The 13,503-nt window shown below is 55.1% G+C and overlaps 9 protein-coding genes across 9 annotated transcripts; 7 read left to right on the top strand and 2 right to left on the bottom strand.

Annotated features, from left to right (window-relative positions):
• Positions 1-1,765, top strand: GNI_131100 (double-stranded protein RNA; the record flags this gene model as incomplete). Its single annotated transcript, XM_011133866.1, has 1 exon — positions 1-1,765. A coding segment is annotated over one exon (1,765 nt), but the record flags the coding sequence as incomplete, so codon positions are not given.
• A 488-nt stretch (positions 1,766-2,253) lies between these two features.
• Positions 2,254-3,226, bottom strand: GNI_131110 (putative apicomplexan with signal peptide and 3 transmembrane domain protein; the record flags this gene model as incomplete). The annotated part of the gene is made up of 3 exons (XM_011133867.1): positions 2,254-2,797; positions 2,879-3,116; positions 3,199-3,226. 3 exons carry the CDS (start codon positions 3,224-3,226, stop codon positions 2,254-2,256), a joined length of 810 nt encoding a protein of 269 aa, XP_011132169.1.
• Positions 3,227-4,015: 789 nt separating this feature from the next.
• GNI_131120 (hypothetical protein) lies at positions 4,016-5,059 on the top strand (the record flags this gene model as incomplete). Its single annotated transcript, XM_011133868.1, has 1 exon — positions 4,016-5,059. The coding sequence occupies one exon, from the start codon at positions 4,016-4,018 to the stop codon at positions 5,057-5,059; it is 1,044 nt and encodes a 347-aa protein (XP_011132170.1).
• A 139-nt stretch (positions 5,060-5,198) lies between these two features.
• Positions 5,199-6,515, top strand: GNI_131130 (hypothetical protein; the record flags this gene model as incomplete). The annotated part of the gene is made up of 1 exon (XM_011133869.1): positions 5,199-6,515. One exon carries the CDS (start codon positions 5,199-5,201, stop codon positions 6,513-6,515), a length of 1,317 nt encoding a protein of 438 aa, XP_011132171.1.
• A 244-nt stretch (positions 6,516-6,759) lies between these two features.
• Positions 6,760-9,380, bottom strand: GNI_131140 (putative proteasome 26S regulatory subunit; the record flags this gene model as incomplete). The annotated part of the gene is made up of 2 exons (XM_011133870.1): positions 6,760-7,075; positions 7,120-9,380. 2 exons carry the CDS (start codon positions 9,378-9,380, stop codon positions 6,760-6,762), a joined length of 2,577 nt encoding a protein of 858 aa, XP_011132172.1.
• A 622-nt stretch (positions 9,381-10,002) lies between these two features.
• On the top strand, positions 10,003-10,824 carry GNI_131150 (hypothetical protein; the record flags this gene model as incomplete). Its single annotated transcript, XM_011133871.1, has 1 exon — positions 10,003-10,824. One exon carries the CDS (start codon positions 10,003-10,005, stop codon positions 10,822-10,824), a length of 822 nt encoding a protein of 273 aa, XP_011132173.1.
• A 235-nt stretch (positions 10,825-11,059) lies between these two features.
• GNI_131160 (hypothetical protein) lies at positions 11,060-11,776 on the top strand (the record flags this gene model as incomplete). The annotated part of the gene is made up of 1 exon (XM_011133872.1): positions 11,060-11,776. One exon carries the CDS (start codon positions 11,060-11,062, stop codon positions 11,774-11,776), a length of 717 nt encoding a protein of 238 aa, XP_011132174.1.
• A 124-nt stretch (positions 11,777-11,900) lies between these two features.
• Positions 11,901-12,668, top strand: GNI_131170 (UBX domain protein; the record flags this gene model as incomplete). The annotated part of the gene is made up of 2 exons (XM_011133873.1): positions 11,901-11,983; positions 12,044-12,668. The coding sequence occupies 2 exons, from the start codon at positions 11,901-11,903 to the stop codon at positions 12,666-12,668; spliced, it is 708 nt and encodes a 235-aa protein (XP_011132175.1).
• Positions 12,669-12,879: 211 nt separating this feature from the next.
• Positions 12,880-13,338, top strand: GNI_131180 (putative LCCL domain protein CCP2; the record flags this gene model as incomplete). Its single annotated transcript, XM_011133874.1, has 1 exon — positions 12,880-13,338. One exon carries the CDS (start codon positions 12,880-12,882, stop codon positions 13,336-13,338), a length of 459 nt encoding a protein of 152 aa, XP_011132176.1.
• Between the last annotated feature and the right edge of the window lie 165 nt (positions 13,339-13,503).

Raw genomic sequence — 13,503 nt, forward strand, 5'->3', positions numbered from 1 at the left:
CGCTGTCAGTCCTGGTGTTGTGGCCTACGCTCGCCCGCGGCCGGGTGCCTTGTTGAGTCCGGTGGGAGGCGCCCTAAGTTCGCTTTCGGGGTCCGGATCAGAGTCGCTCGGTCGCCCGTTCCCGGCGGTGTTCGGTGCCGGAAGTGTCTGTTCAGGCAGCTCGGGCAGCGGGTTGGCGTATATATCGTCCGCGGTGGACCAGGCCGTCACTGCTGGCGTGGGTAATAACGCCAAGGTGGAGCTGATTGAGTACTGTCAGAAGTTCAAGATCGTGCCACTGCCCAAGTTCGAGTGCACAGTAACCACTGGTGCCGAGAATGGACGTGCATCCATCCGGTGTGTTTGCACCAAACCGCCCTTCACTACATCAGGCGAGGGGCACAACAAGAAAATCGCCGAACGTATCGCCAGCTGCGAAATGCTGCAAATTCTAAAGACCCACCTGCCACGGTCCCGTTTCCCCCCGGGACCGCACGTGTCGGGAATTGCAAAAGGCGGCGCGGCCTCCGAGCAGGCTGCTCCGCCCGCCCACGAGACGGAGCCACCCGGGTTTGAGCCGGGAGCGACCCCGGACAACCCGAAGGGTGCGCTGCAAGAGTATGCGCAGAAGCACGGCTACTCACTGCCAGTGTACCAAGACCTTGGTCAACCTGAAGGTCCCGTGCACTCTCCCACCTTTGTGATCAGTTGCTCCATATCCAGCAAGGACGGTACGACACGGGTGTTCGAGACGGAGGGAAAAGGCAACAGTCGAAAAGCCGCCAGTCGAGAAGCCGCTCTCAAACTCTACTATCAGATCACTCGACCTAGCTCCCGCGGCGTCTTGGGACCAGAAGCCCGGACGACAACGACGACCCGGAAGACCGAAACGGCAACCCGGACATCGGCGGAGACCCGGGCTGGTAAGTCGTCTGCCGCAAAGACGGTTCCTCGCGACCAGGAAGACGAAGACGAAGAAATTCCTTCCACGGCTGGCCTGGGCGACTTTTTGCAAGACGTCCCGCGGGATCCTGTCGTCAGCACGCCCGTGGTCAGTCCCCCACGGTCGGACCTTCCGCCGCCGCCGGAACCTTCACGAGCGGCGCTTCCTCACCGGTCGCGGTACTTTGACGACACGCGCCCGCCGTTTACGGGAGGTATCTTGAACCGGCCGAGCGAGTCGGAGTTAGGCAGCCGCCATCCCGACAATCTCCACCCCGGCAGTCCCGACCTCGGCCTGAACGGAGAACACCAAAGCGGTGCGGAGACCGCGCCGAAGGTGGAGAAGTCGGAGGACGTGGCGACCAAGGAAGAGCCGGCCACGTCCACGGCGGGCGAGTTAACGGAGCAGCAGGAGTGGACATTGCGGAGCGCAGACACCTCGGACAGTCGCTTCGCCGACGGCCGTTTCCTCCACAGCGGTTTCTCCGATAGTCGCCGGAGTAATCTGTTGGCCTTGTTCCAAAACGACGACCACCTAACCACCCCGTCGGGACGCATGTTGGCGCCTCGTTTCGAGGCCTCGGCGGCGGGCTCGGAGTCTGCATTTCCGTCCACGCTCGGCGCCTCGACGGTCGTCGCCGGCGGTTACGAAATGACGGACCGAGCGAGGCGGAGTCGCACTGCGCACACTCGCGACGACTCGGCACTTGGCGACTCGGCACATGGCGATTCGGCACATGGCGATTCGGCACTTGGCGACCGGCCGTTGGGCGACCTGGAAGAGGGCGCCATCGACGAAGAGCGACTGCGACGACTCTGTGGCCTCCCGGGCGAACCGCGGTAGCCCTCACCGGGAGGCGAGGCGGTCCCGCCAAAGAAAGCGCCGCCGACCGGGCCCAAAACCGGGTAGGGGACGCGGGCAGCTCCTACGCGGAGCCCCAGGGTCGGAGCCCCAGGGTCGGAGCCTCAGGGTCGGAGTCACAGGGTCGGAGTCACAGGGTCGGAGTCAGACGGAGTATGTGGTTCATACATTGCTATCGAAGCTGCTTGCTGCAACTGTTTTTCTAGGGGGAGGGTTTGTTTGAAAAGCTCTCGGTGCTCTATTTTAACGTCCATTTCACTCACCTTGAGCCTTAGACCTTGAGCCTTTGGCCTTACGTCAGAGATTCAGTCTCAGACGTGTAATTGTCGGTCCTGGAGCCTGCCACAACGGGAGCCTGGCGCAAACGGGAGGGAGGCTGCTCCTCTTGGGCTTTCCAAATCTGTGATTCCCCTGGACGGCAAGATCCCCTGGGCGGTAAGATCCCGTGGGCGGTAAGATCTTTTGCATGGTTAGAGGTAGGTCATCATACCGGAGACCCAGTCATTGAATTCGCGCTCGTTTATGGCACCTTTAGAGTTGTCGTCGAGGGCTGAGTAGATGAGCCAGAGGTCGCCGCTGTGGAACATGTATTGGCCGTTGGAATAGTCACCGCAGAGTCGATTGAATTCGTCAAATTGAAGACCATGTGCAGCATCACTGATGGCGTATTTGCGATATACCTCAGTTACGTTGCCTTTGTAATGATTGCTGACTTGTTTCCGAATCTTCTCCAAGATCAAGGACTTTCGCAACCCTACGAAGAAACCAACTAAACCAACCACCAAAACCACCGAAGATAACGCGAGTCCAAACAACAGTCCTACTGACGAACTACGGTACGAACTTGACGACCATAGAATCACAATTGCCATACCACTCAAGTACACGTAGCCCGCACCCCGACCTGTCACTTTCGTAATGACCTTCATCTGCCGCCTCACAGCGTATCGCACAGGTGCCGCCCACTTTGGGATGCCAGGAAAGTCCATCAACATTATCACTACGCTAAAGCCACTACAGACACACCTGCATTAGGGAAGGGGGAGAGGGGGGGGAAGGGGGAGAGGGGGGGGGGATCAGTTAGTCAATCAGTACAGGAGGAACAAGCTCTCGATGGTGCCCGTAATCGACAGACCCCAAAGACTGTGGAGGAGCGCCATGAAGCCGGTGAAACAGGAGGCAATACCGGCCGCAAAAAAGAGGTGGCCGCAGTCCAGTTGGAACCGCGAGAGCACTTCCTCGATCTTAGCGCCACTCTCTTCCATCCGGTCGGTGAAGCCGCCTGCCATCGGGGACCCCCCATGAAGCAGCAACTCCTCCTGTTGCTCGACGGCTAAGAACACACACTCATGATACATGTACAAGGAGGGGTCCAAGAGGGGGAACATCAGGATAGTCGTTGAGGTGGTTCATACCACCGGGATAGTGAAAATGAGATATCATAGTATATGCGACCGGATAACGATCCGTGGCAATAAATAACGTTCTATACTTTTTCCAATAACTGTTATTACGTAGCGACAGTCACTGGTCCCCCAACTGTTCCCAATAGCTACCAGTCCTCCCAACCGCTATCTGAACCCGCGATACCGAGCTAGTGACCCCGAGCTTGTTGGGGTGTGCCTTACCACCGTTATGTCACCGCCGCGGAATTTCGGAGGAGTGAATTTTAGGGAGAAGCCAAGACGCACAAGGCACGCCAGAGAAGGTGTGGATGGCTCAAGCGTTGGAATCGCGTCGCCGAGCTGCGTGGTTCGGTCCCTAAACCAAGCACGTCTCCCCGCTCCGAAAAGTTCCCAGAGACTGCCAGCGTCTGCACGAACCAACTCCCACCGGACCGGGTGGAGTGCAAGGCTCTGGTAGACTCAGAGAACTTGTTGGAACGGGTTTACGCAGTTGGAGAAGGACGGACACATGACGCAGTGTTCTAAACGAAAGCGCAACACTCACTCGTGTGGGTGTCACTCACTCGTGTGGGTGTCACCCACTCGCGCGTGGGTGTCACCCACTCGCGCGTGGGTGTCACCCACACGAGTGGGTGTGGCAAACTTTTTGGCCGCAAACAACTACTGCACCTCCCAGCGTCGTGGACCTGATTGAAATCGTCGTGTTCCAGGACCAAATTTCGTGTCAAGGCGCGTTTGGGGACAGAGTAATTAAAAACTTCCGATGCAGTTGAAGAGTCGTGCGCGTTGTGGTAAGCACGGTTTGGGCCGGGTGCTCTTGTCGTCGATGCTCTGTTACGACGATCATGACGCGTGGAGTGGACTGGAGTACGAGTTGGCGAAGCAGCGACATGGCGCGCGAGGCAACGTCTATTTTATGGTGAACGAGAAGGGCGGTCGGGTGGCGGGGGAATTGGACAGCGAAGTGTTGTCGGGGGACCCGGACTGTGAGGCGCTGTCTCCCCTGCTCACTAAGGTCCTGGTCCCGGAAGCGCCCTCTCTCTCCTGGCTCGGCCTTTGGGAAACTGTTAGCAAACGGTTCGGTCGACGATCCAACCGACGAACAGCAGCCAGACGCAAGGCAGTAGAGACGATGGAAATGATCCCGGCGGCGGCGAACAGGATCGCCTGGGTCGGTGTGCAATTTGAACACGCGGGAGCGCTGCGCACGACAAGACGCACATTGGCGGCGGTCACGGCCTGCGTTGCGTTCCGGCGCGACCTGCTTGGGGCCGTGCCCTATAAGCGTCTCTGGGCTTGGCTCAACGCCAACCTTTGGACGGAAGGCCTGGCGCTCCGCGTCCAGAACGTTCGTTCCTCCCCTTCGAAACCGGCCATGATTAAAGCGAAGGACCTGGCTACGGCGGACCTGGCTACGGCGGACCTGGCTACGGCGGACCTGGCTACGGCGGACCTGGCTACAGCGGACCTGGCTACGGAGGACCTGGCTACGGAGGACGCATTGACTGCGTTCGCTGCGTTCGCGTTAGCACGGTGTTACGAGGCTGCCCCGAACTCGCGAGTTACGCGGGAGGTGTTGCGGCGAGCGTTGCTTAACATGTTCCCTGGCGATAAGTGTCCGCTCACGGACGACCAGATCAAGCGGGTTGTGGGGTACGCATTCATGACCGGAGCGACGGCGGAAATGGCCAAAGGATTTGGCTGCAACGGAACTGCACTTCTCGTACCCGAAGAATGGATCATATACGACTGCTGGTTATCTAACGGACGCAACCAAGCCGAATCATGCAAGACCAAAAACACACACCTAGGAGCCCTAGCAAAGAGGCTCCCGCAGAACAGCTTTAGACTCGACGCCGTGGATGGGTGATTTCTTTTTTAGCTACTGCAAACACGTCGTCGTTTCTCAGTCAGGTAAGGACGGCCACCGACGAGTGCCGGTCGCACACTCCGACGGCTCACCGATAAAAAAAGGGTTGTGGCCTCCTCCTGGAAGAAATTCGGGCACAATGTTTTGTGTGAGTAGTCAATGGAGTAACTCTGCCTTGCGAGCGGCGATGGTGTGCGGTTTGCTCGGTTACGACAGAGGCATGGCCTACAGTGAGATGGAAAGAGTTTTGTCAGAAGACGGAGGTATGGTTGGAGGCGATTGTCCCCAGGTCCGAGGTGACGGGGTGGTTCGAGATGGATCGACCAGAACATCTCGAGATGGATCGACCAGAAAATTTGGTCGACCAAGTAGGATGTCGTTGAACCTGCCGGTCTCGGGGTCCTTGGTGTACGCGAGTGCAGTGGACCGTGACTGGAACTGTACGGAGGTCCGCATCGCCCACAAAGGCGCCGCCCTGACAGTTAAGCCAGGTCCGGCCCACAGTCCTGGGGCCGAACCGAGTCGTCGGAGTCGAAGTCCGGGATTAAGTCCGAAGACGAAGACTTCCTTCCCGTCTCTGTCTTGTTACTCGGTCGCTGACGAACCCGCTGGAAAGAAGACGGCTCAGCTGCCACTCATGAGCGGGCTGACGGCAACCACTGCCGCGAAGAGGGGCGGGGTCCGCGATGCCCCGCGCGGTGGGAATTCGGCCGCCAGAACAACTACCCGTCCCGATCGGCGCCGAGTGAAGGAGAGAACCTTCACGTGGATGAACCTGTTCTTCGAAGACAAAGGTGCGGCGGAGAAGTCGGTGGCGAAGCCGTCGAGGTCGGTGGCGAAGCCGTCGAGGCTTGTCAAGACGTCAGTAGCGTTTCGGAGCCACCTCGTCAGGTCCATACCCCTCGGGGAACTGAGGGAGTGGCTGACCAGGAACGTTTGGACGGAAGGGCTGGCCATCCGAGTTCAAGGGGTGATTCACGTGGACGTGCCGTCCGTAGACGTGCCGTCCGTAGACGTGCCGTCCGTAGACGCGGCGACGGAGGAAGTGGTGGAGTGGAACAAAAGGCAGTCGCTGGTCGCATTCGCCACGTACGCCCTCGCGAGTAGTTACAAGGCGGCTCGGAATCCGCGAATGACCCAACAGGTGTTGAGGAACGCGCTACTGAACATGTTCCCCGACGAGGACGCCGAGTGCCCTCTCACGGAAGAGCAGGTGGAGAAGGTAGTGGAGCATGTATTCACCACCGAGGTGATACGCGACGTTCTAAGGGCGGCGTCGCAGTCCACAGAGCAGTCCGAGGAAAAGTGTGCGCTAGATGATGAGCCGGATGATGAGCCGGATGATGAGCCGGGTAAATGGGCGGTTTGGAAGGTGGGGTTCGCGCCATCTGCGGAGGTGCGTGGCCTGTGGAATACGAAGCATCCAAACTTGGGTCACTTAGCACCGGACATTTAGAGCCAGACATTTTAAAACGTGACACTCACAAATAAAATAACCACCCCTGGTAGCCATTCCAACCACCCCTGGTAGCTATTCCAACCACCCCTGGGTCCCACTCCTACGACCATAGTCCGACCTCCTCCGCCGCCCTGGCGCCAGGTTCTCTATTCGGCGCCACTCTTCCGACCTTTCCCTACTGCCCAGCGCACAAATGATACGGTAGAGCGGACCGTATTGACGCAGCGGGATGCAGCTTTATTTATTCGAGATGTTTGTTGGCTTCTTTGAGATCTTTGGGGTTGGTTTTCCGGACGACAACGATACCCTCAAGAGTGGGTGCTAGAGGCTGCCATTCGGCGGAGCCCATTTCCGCCTTCTCGCCGTCGGATAAGAGAACGGGTGTGTCATGGATACGAACACCGGTTACTTGTCTGGGTTGACCTGCGAGGCCGGACACGTCCACGGCTTGTCCGACGCGTACGGGACACGCGACAGGCTCGCCCGTCTCGGTCACCGTGATCAACCACCGGGGCCGAATCGCCAGCACGAGATGTAGCATGTTCAAATGGTAACGTCTAACGGGAACGAAAGTGTTGTGCAAACACGTGTTTGTTCTTACCCTTGGCACAGAGTGTCTTTGGTCAGGAGAGCTTGGACGCAGAAGGCAAAGAGACCAGCCAGAGATTGTTTGAGTACGAGTTGTTTGTCACCATGGAGTGGACTTAATGTATGAAGACCTTTACCAGCGAAGACGAGACCTTGGGAGAGTTTGAGGAGGAAGAGTGCGTTAGCATCCATGGCATAATAGACGGCGAGGCTGCGTAGGATTTGTGCGACCCGTGCGTTGTTGGTTCCTGCTGCAACGACGCCGAGTGCCACGATTGCGTGTAGTGCCGTGTCTGCATCAGCGTCGTGCGAGAGTTTGCTCAGCAACTCGACAACGCCAGGCTGCGGATTCGAAACCGAGTGCAGTGCCACCGCCACCGGGATCGCTCGCCGCACCAACAGACCATCATATTGCAACATGTGATTCACGATCCGCAGAAACATTTCAGAGCCAATTGGCTCATGAAGATTGATCAACGGCAAACCCAACAACGCAACACCCGGTACAATGTTCTCCAATTCTTCATTGACAAATGTCAACAACGTCTTACCCTTCTCCTCAGCACGCGCCACGTACTCAGGCTCGCCACCCGAAACAGCCCCCGGCATCGGCTCTACACCTTCTACTGCCGCAGTCTCTGCCACGGTTGGCCCTTGACCTTCCGCGGGTGCCTGACCTTCTGTCTGGTTGTCGTTCTTGTCTGCTTGTCTTTCGGCCTGCTGTACTTGGTTGGCATCCCCTTCTTTCTCACCTTCTTTCTCACGCCCTTCTCCCACTTCTTTCTCACCTTCTCCCACTTCTTTCTCACGCCCTTCTCCACCTTGTTCCTCACGCCCTTCTCCCACTTCTTTCTCACGCCCTTCTCCCACTTCTTTCTCACGCCCTTCTCCCACTTCTTTCTCATCCGCGTGCTGTTTTTCGGCGTCTTCAGTGATTATTGCGTTGACTTTTCGGAGACACTTCTGTATACACGTTTGGCATTTGAGAACATTGCCGGTGGCGGCGTAGGCTGCGATTTCGACGAGTACTTGTGTTAGTTCGCTGAGTGGGTGTGGAATGGCTTGTAGGAGGAAGAGTGCTCCGTGTGCTTTGTCTTGTTGTTGTAGGAAGACAAGTGCGAGTGCTAAGCCTATATTGAAGACATGTACAGTTTCGACAGTTTCAGCACGGTCGGCAACAGCTTGTATGAGTACCTCAGTGACATTTTCATCGGCGGTTCCGCAAAAGACAAGCCCGAGTGCGAGAGCGGCGGCGGAAGCGGCTTCGGCACCTCCAACAGCGGCGGTGTCTACGACTGCAGGTACTAGAAGTTCTAGCACTTCCGGTTTCGCGGTACCACAATAAGCGTATCCCAAAGCGGCATATGCGGCCATTCGATCATTAGCATCATCTGATTGGATGGCATCACTGACCAAACTTATAATAGGATCCAACTCATTGCAGCTCCCAGCATCACAACACCCAAATCCTAGTATAGCTCCGGCTCGGGTAAAACTGTCTTGCGAGTATTGGAACTTATCTAGCTTCGTTAGACCTTGCTCCACATTCCACAGATTCAGCAGCCCCAAGCATGCTATCGCACCACTCAAGCCATGATGTCTTGCTCTCTGGAATAAACCTTCGGTGGTCAAAGCTTCATCTACTCCGAAGCCTGCATGCACGAAACCACTGGCATATGCAGCAACCAAAGCGGCACGTGCTGGTTCCAAACTACTGCGTAATTTTCGACCAGGCTCCTCAGCACGTAAGATGTCTTCTGCAGACCTACATGCGACCACATCTAGTTCTTTAGCCAAATATTCAAGTAAACTAGAAACGTGTTCTCTGCGTAGAATACCATCCACTTCATTCAACTTCAAATCTACAGTGGCACCCTCAACAACTTCCAACTCCGCAGCACTCGAGACGAACCGGTTCTCCGCTAATTGGTACGCCAATTGCAAACGCATCAGTCGTCGTACGCTCTTCTCTTCTTCCGCGTCTTCGTAAACCCACCGCACGTGCACACTCGGAGTCCAACGGTCCGTCGTCGCTGCCGTCGGACAAAGCCTCGTAGGCTTCGCCTCTATGTCCCCACAAAACCTAAACAGCTCACGCACTAATCCACGGTCCCCCAAACTTAACGCGTACTCCAACGCCATCGATAACGCACCATGACTCACTGCCATGTCGTAACAAATACGCAACATCGCTTCACGCTCTGCCTCCTCCGTCCTCATCCCTGCCACTGCCCGCAAATACAACGTCGCCTTCAACGCATCCTCATAGTCCATCGCAATCTAAAATCACACTGTAAAACACCCCCTAGTAATTGTCCCGCAAGTGAGTCCCATACGGGTGAGTCCCATACGGGTGAGCCCCATACGGGTGAGCCCCACACGGGGGACCCAGTGAGTCCCACACGGGGGACCCAGTGAGCCCCATACGGGGGAGCCAGTGAGTCCCACACAGGGGAGCCAGTGAGTCCCACACAGGGGAAATAACTCCGGCCCACAGAAACCGCGGCCATTTCCCACTTTGCGCCACGACCCGGGACTGGTAACGGAGCCCGCCACTCACTTCACGTATCCTTTCCACATTTCCACCGTCTATCAATTCGTCCAAGCATGACACCGTTGGTTTCAACACCTCGGTCATTTGATCAATAAAAAAGGGCACCCGCCCTCTCGCCACTGGGCTACTTGTTGCTCAGTGACCAAGCCGAGTACTAAACGACTGTCGACATGGTGGACGAGTGTGCGTGCTGAAAGCAAAGAGTGTGAGTCGTCTTACTGTGCCAGGTATCCGTGAACGCCTTTCACGCCACGAGTTAACGCAAAGAGACTTATGCCCCCGCGTCCGGGCGGCAGCGTTTTGTCAGGTGTGTGACCAGTGCGCGCAGGGTGCATGCAGAGCATGGTGAGAGTGGTGTTGTTTTTGCTGTCAGTGTTAAGTTGGGCGGGTTTGTATGAGCCGTCGCGTTTGCTGTACGGACATGTTTCACCTGGGACAGGTTCATTGGAGGAATGGTACCTTCGGTCTTTATTGAGTGCGGGTGTTTCTGAAGTACTGTTACCTGGTTACGTGGGCAAGAGCATGTTGACAGGACCGATAGCATCATGGCAGAATGACTTCTCGGACTCGCAGCGTTCGACATTACGGCAATTCGCTCGACAAAAGAAGAATCGGTTGTACATGATAGTGGATGCGAGTGTGACTCTAGATGCACGTGCTGGCACAGATGCATGTTCTCTGGCTCAGGCTCTTAAGTTGGATGGTGTGTTGTTCGCATTGGGCAGTAATACGGCAGGTGTGCGTGATGCCTTGACGTCCTGCGCACAGTTCGTTGACTGGACCGGGACCATTACGCCATCCCAGGTTTCTTCACCCGCCGTGGCTACTGGTGCGGCTGACTATGAAAGACACATTGTGGCTTTCTCACTCAGTGACTTTGCATCTAATAGATCACTCGCAGATGCCATGCCCGGTGTACCCGAAAGCCTACTAGTCGCAGGCACCATTTGCGAAGGACAAGTCTGTCCAGCCGAACTTCTCAAACTACCCCTCAATGATAACGGAATCTATCTCGGAAACATTCCCTCACCTGCCGATGCTAACCTAGAGCAGTTCCTTACCACGACGCTACCCGATATCAATGGATTACTCGACGATGACGACCGGAAGGCCACCCCCGCTAGTCCAGAGTCGGGCGGAGCCATCTGCAAACCCCGACATTGAACTTAATTTCTGGACATTGAACTTAACTTCGGGACCTCGCACACAACTGGGACCTCTGGCTAACAGAACCTCGTTTCAGCCACCTGGACATTAACTCTATTTTTCGACACACAACCATTCAACGTCAACAGGTCTTATTGCTCGGTCTTATTGCTCGGTCTTATTGCTCGGTCTTATACCCGGCATCACATACAGGTCCCGATCATGACGATCGGAAGTGGGTGGTATAAATAAAATGCCGGAGTTGCGTCCGAATACTTGGTCTGCGGTACAGTCGTTCCCGGCACCGGACGGGTCGCGTACATTGCGGGTAGCGGTGGATTCATCGGTGATGGATGCGTTGCAATCTCGTGAGTTATCAGGAATACGGCAGTCGTATGTGTGGACATCGTTGGTTGGTGATAGTCGTCGGAGATTGACTACGGAGACGGAGGTGCAAACAGGAGGTTTATGGGTATCATTGGATCAGTGGTTTGGTCGAAGTCCGGGACTGGGGTGCGTGGAAGGTGAGAGTTATCGGTTGCCTCGAATGTTGATAGACCACTTGCGTTGTGGAAGGGTGGTCAGTGTCCAGCAGACATTAACGTTAGACTCGCAACTAGCCTCGGGTGTTCGCAACGACGTTATTGTCGTCATGGCCAACGGCGAAAAGGAGAACCTACGTCAATACCTAAAACGCGAACGAGCCTCTGTCGAAATGTGCGCACCACTTAGCGCAGAAGAAGCCAACGCATTCTTTTCCAATCAACATCTCATTGGTGTCCGTCACTCATGGAGCGCCGCTGAGCAACATACTATCGAAATCCTGCACCAAGGCTCCCAACACTGGACCAGACTAGATAGCGTCGAAGTCTCTGTCTGGAACAAGATCGTTAAACCCCACTTCAGATTCACTTACTCCACCCAAGGTAAAAAGGACTCCGTCAACAGCCAAAGCCCATGGGTCGAGTGAACCAACCTATCGTGGACCAACCTATCGGGGACCAACCTATCGCGACGATGACAATGATGTGCTCTGCCATGGTTAGCAGATTTTGGGGTGAAGCTTTTTGGGACGACGAAGCTTTTTTATTTTGATGGGAATTAAGACTATATCTGACTATGAGGAGGCAGCCAACAAGAAAAAGGGCAACACTACATTCGCTGGTGGAGAACAAAGGTAAGCGTCGCCACATGTTGTAACACACGTTGTAACACACAGACACACACGTGTGTGTAGTGGGTTGGCTATTGATCAGCCTGTGACATCGTCTAATGAGCGGATGGAGTTGTACGCGGATGGTTTCATGATGTTGGGTCGGTTTCGTCCTTTCTCGGAGCCGGGGAATCGAGAGTTATGGGAGGCAATAAAAGCGGGTGAGGCTCCGGCGGAGTTGAGAGAAGTAATGAGGAAGCATCCAGAAGGTCTGACTGTTGAAATAGTTGACAAAACAAGTCGGGTATATAACCAGGAGCCGGAGCGAAGAGTTGAGCAAGCTTCACACTTATTTCAAGGTCCAGGTTATAGTCTTAGTCCCACTGCTGGTCCTGAGTTGACGGAGCCCCATCAACCGTCTTTCAAAGACAAACTAAAAAGCAAGCTTTGTGGCGTTGGAAGCACTGCCAAGCCATTCTCAGTAGATAATTCTAAGCCTACCATCACCCTTAATTTTAGATACCTGGATGGATCGCGAGGTAGTCAAACATTTAACCTGCATCACAACGTAGATGATGTCTACCAATTCGTTACAGCCCATACAAATCCCGGCCGTCCTTTCCAAATCGTGCATGGCTTCCCACCCAAAGCATTACCTATCGACATTAACATTGTGAACCTACAAAACGAACTTCTTACTCAAAGATAAAAAAAGGATGGAAACTACTCTAGAGAGTTAGCCGTGTATCTTATTAAACGTATTTTCTTGGACACCTTAACCATGCATCCGACGACACTATCGTCCCACGAAACTATCGTCCCACGAAACTATCGTCCCACGAAACTATCATCCAACCAATCATCCAACCGACCGGGTGGGAAATCTTGTCTTTTTTTCCTTGGCTCTCAGAACGATTACAATGAGATGGGCCACTGTGATTATTCTATTGTTGGCGGACTGGTCAGCAAGTTCGGACGAGGTCTGGCACAGGTTTGATCATGTAGAGACTACGTCCACGACATCTAAGCTGCCGTTAGAAGATTTGCCTAAATCTACACCGGTGAATCAAGAAGCGATGCTTACACGAGGTTCTGGTGTTTGGAGTAGTTTTGGCGACCACTTAGACGACGAAGAGGTGACGGTAACACTAGGGCTTAATAAGCCCACCTTAATGAAGGGTCTCCATGTCGACTGGGTGCTGCCTCCTTCATTTTACAAGCTAACCGGATACGTCGAAGGATCCAATACGGTTAGCAGCGAGAAGGACCTGGTGCCCTGGACTGCATACGACAATCCTAACACCACCCAAGATGTGTCTTTCTCCAACAACTATTTCTTCAACCGCATTCGACTGGACATGAAGCAGTACAGTCCCTAGTCAAACCAACACCCTAACACCTTGCTCTAGTCCACCCACTGAGACCTATTCAGACCCCAGGCCAACGGGAAATTCAGTATCAACTTCGCCGCAGCAATCGTTCCCAGAAGCGACCTCTTCGTAACAGCGACCAATGATGCACACCCCATATCCTACTCCCCCCCC

This window comes from Gregarina niphandrodes (assembly GCF_000223845.1).
Source record: "Gregarina niphandrodes unplaced genomic scaffold scaffold00033, whole genome shotgun sequence".
NCBI classification, from domain to species: domain Eukaryota; phylum Apicomplexa; class Conoidasida; order Eugregarinorida; family Gregarinidae; genus Gregarina; species Gregarina niphandrodes.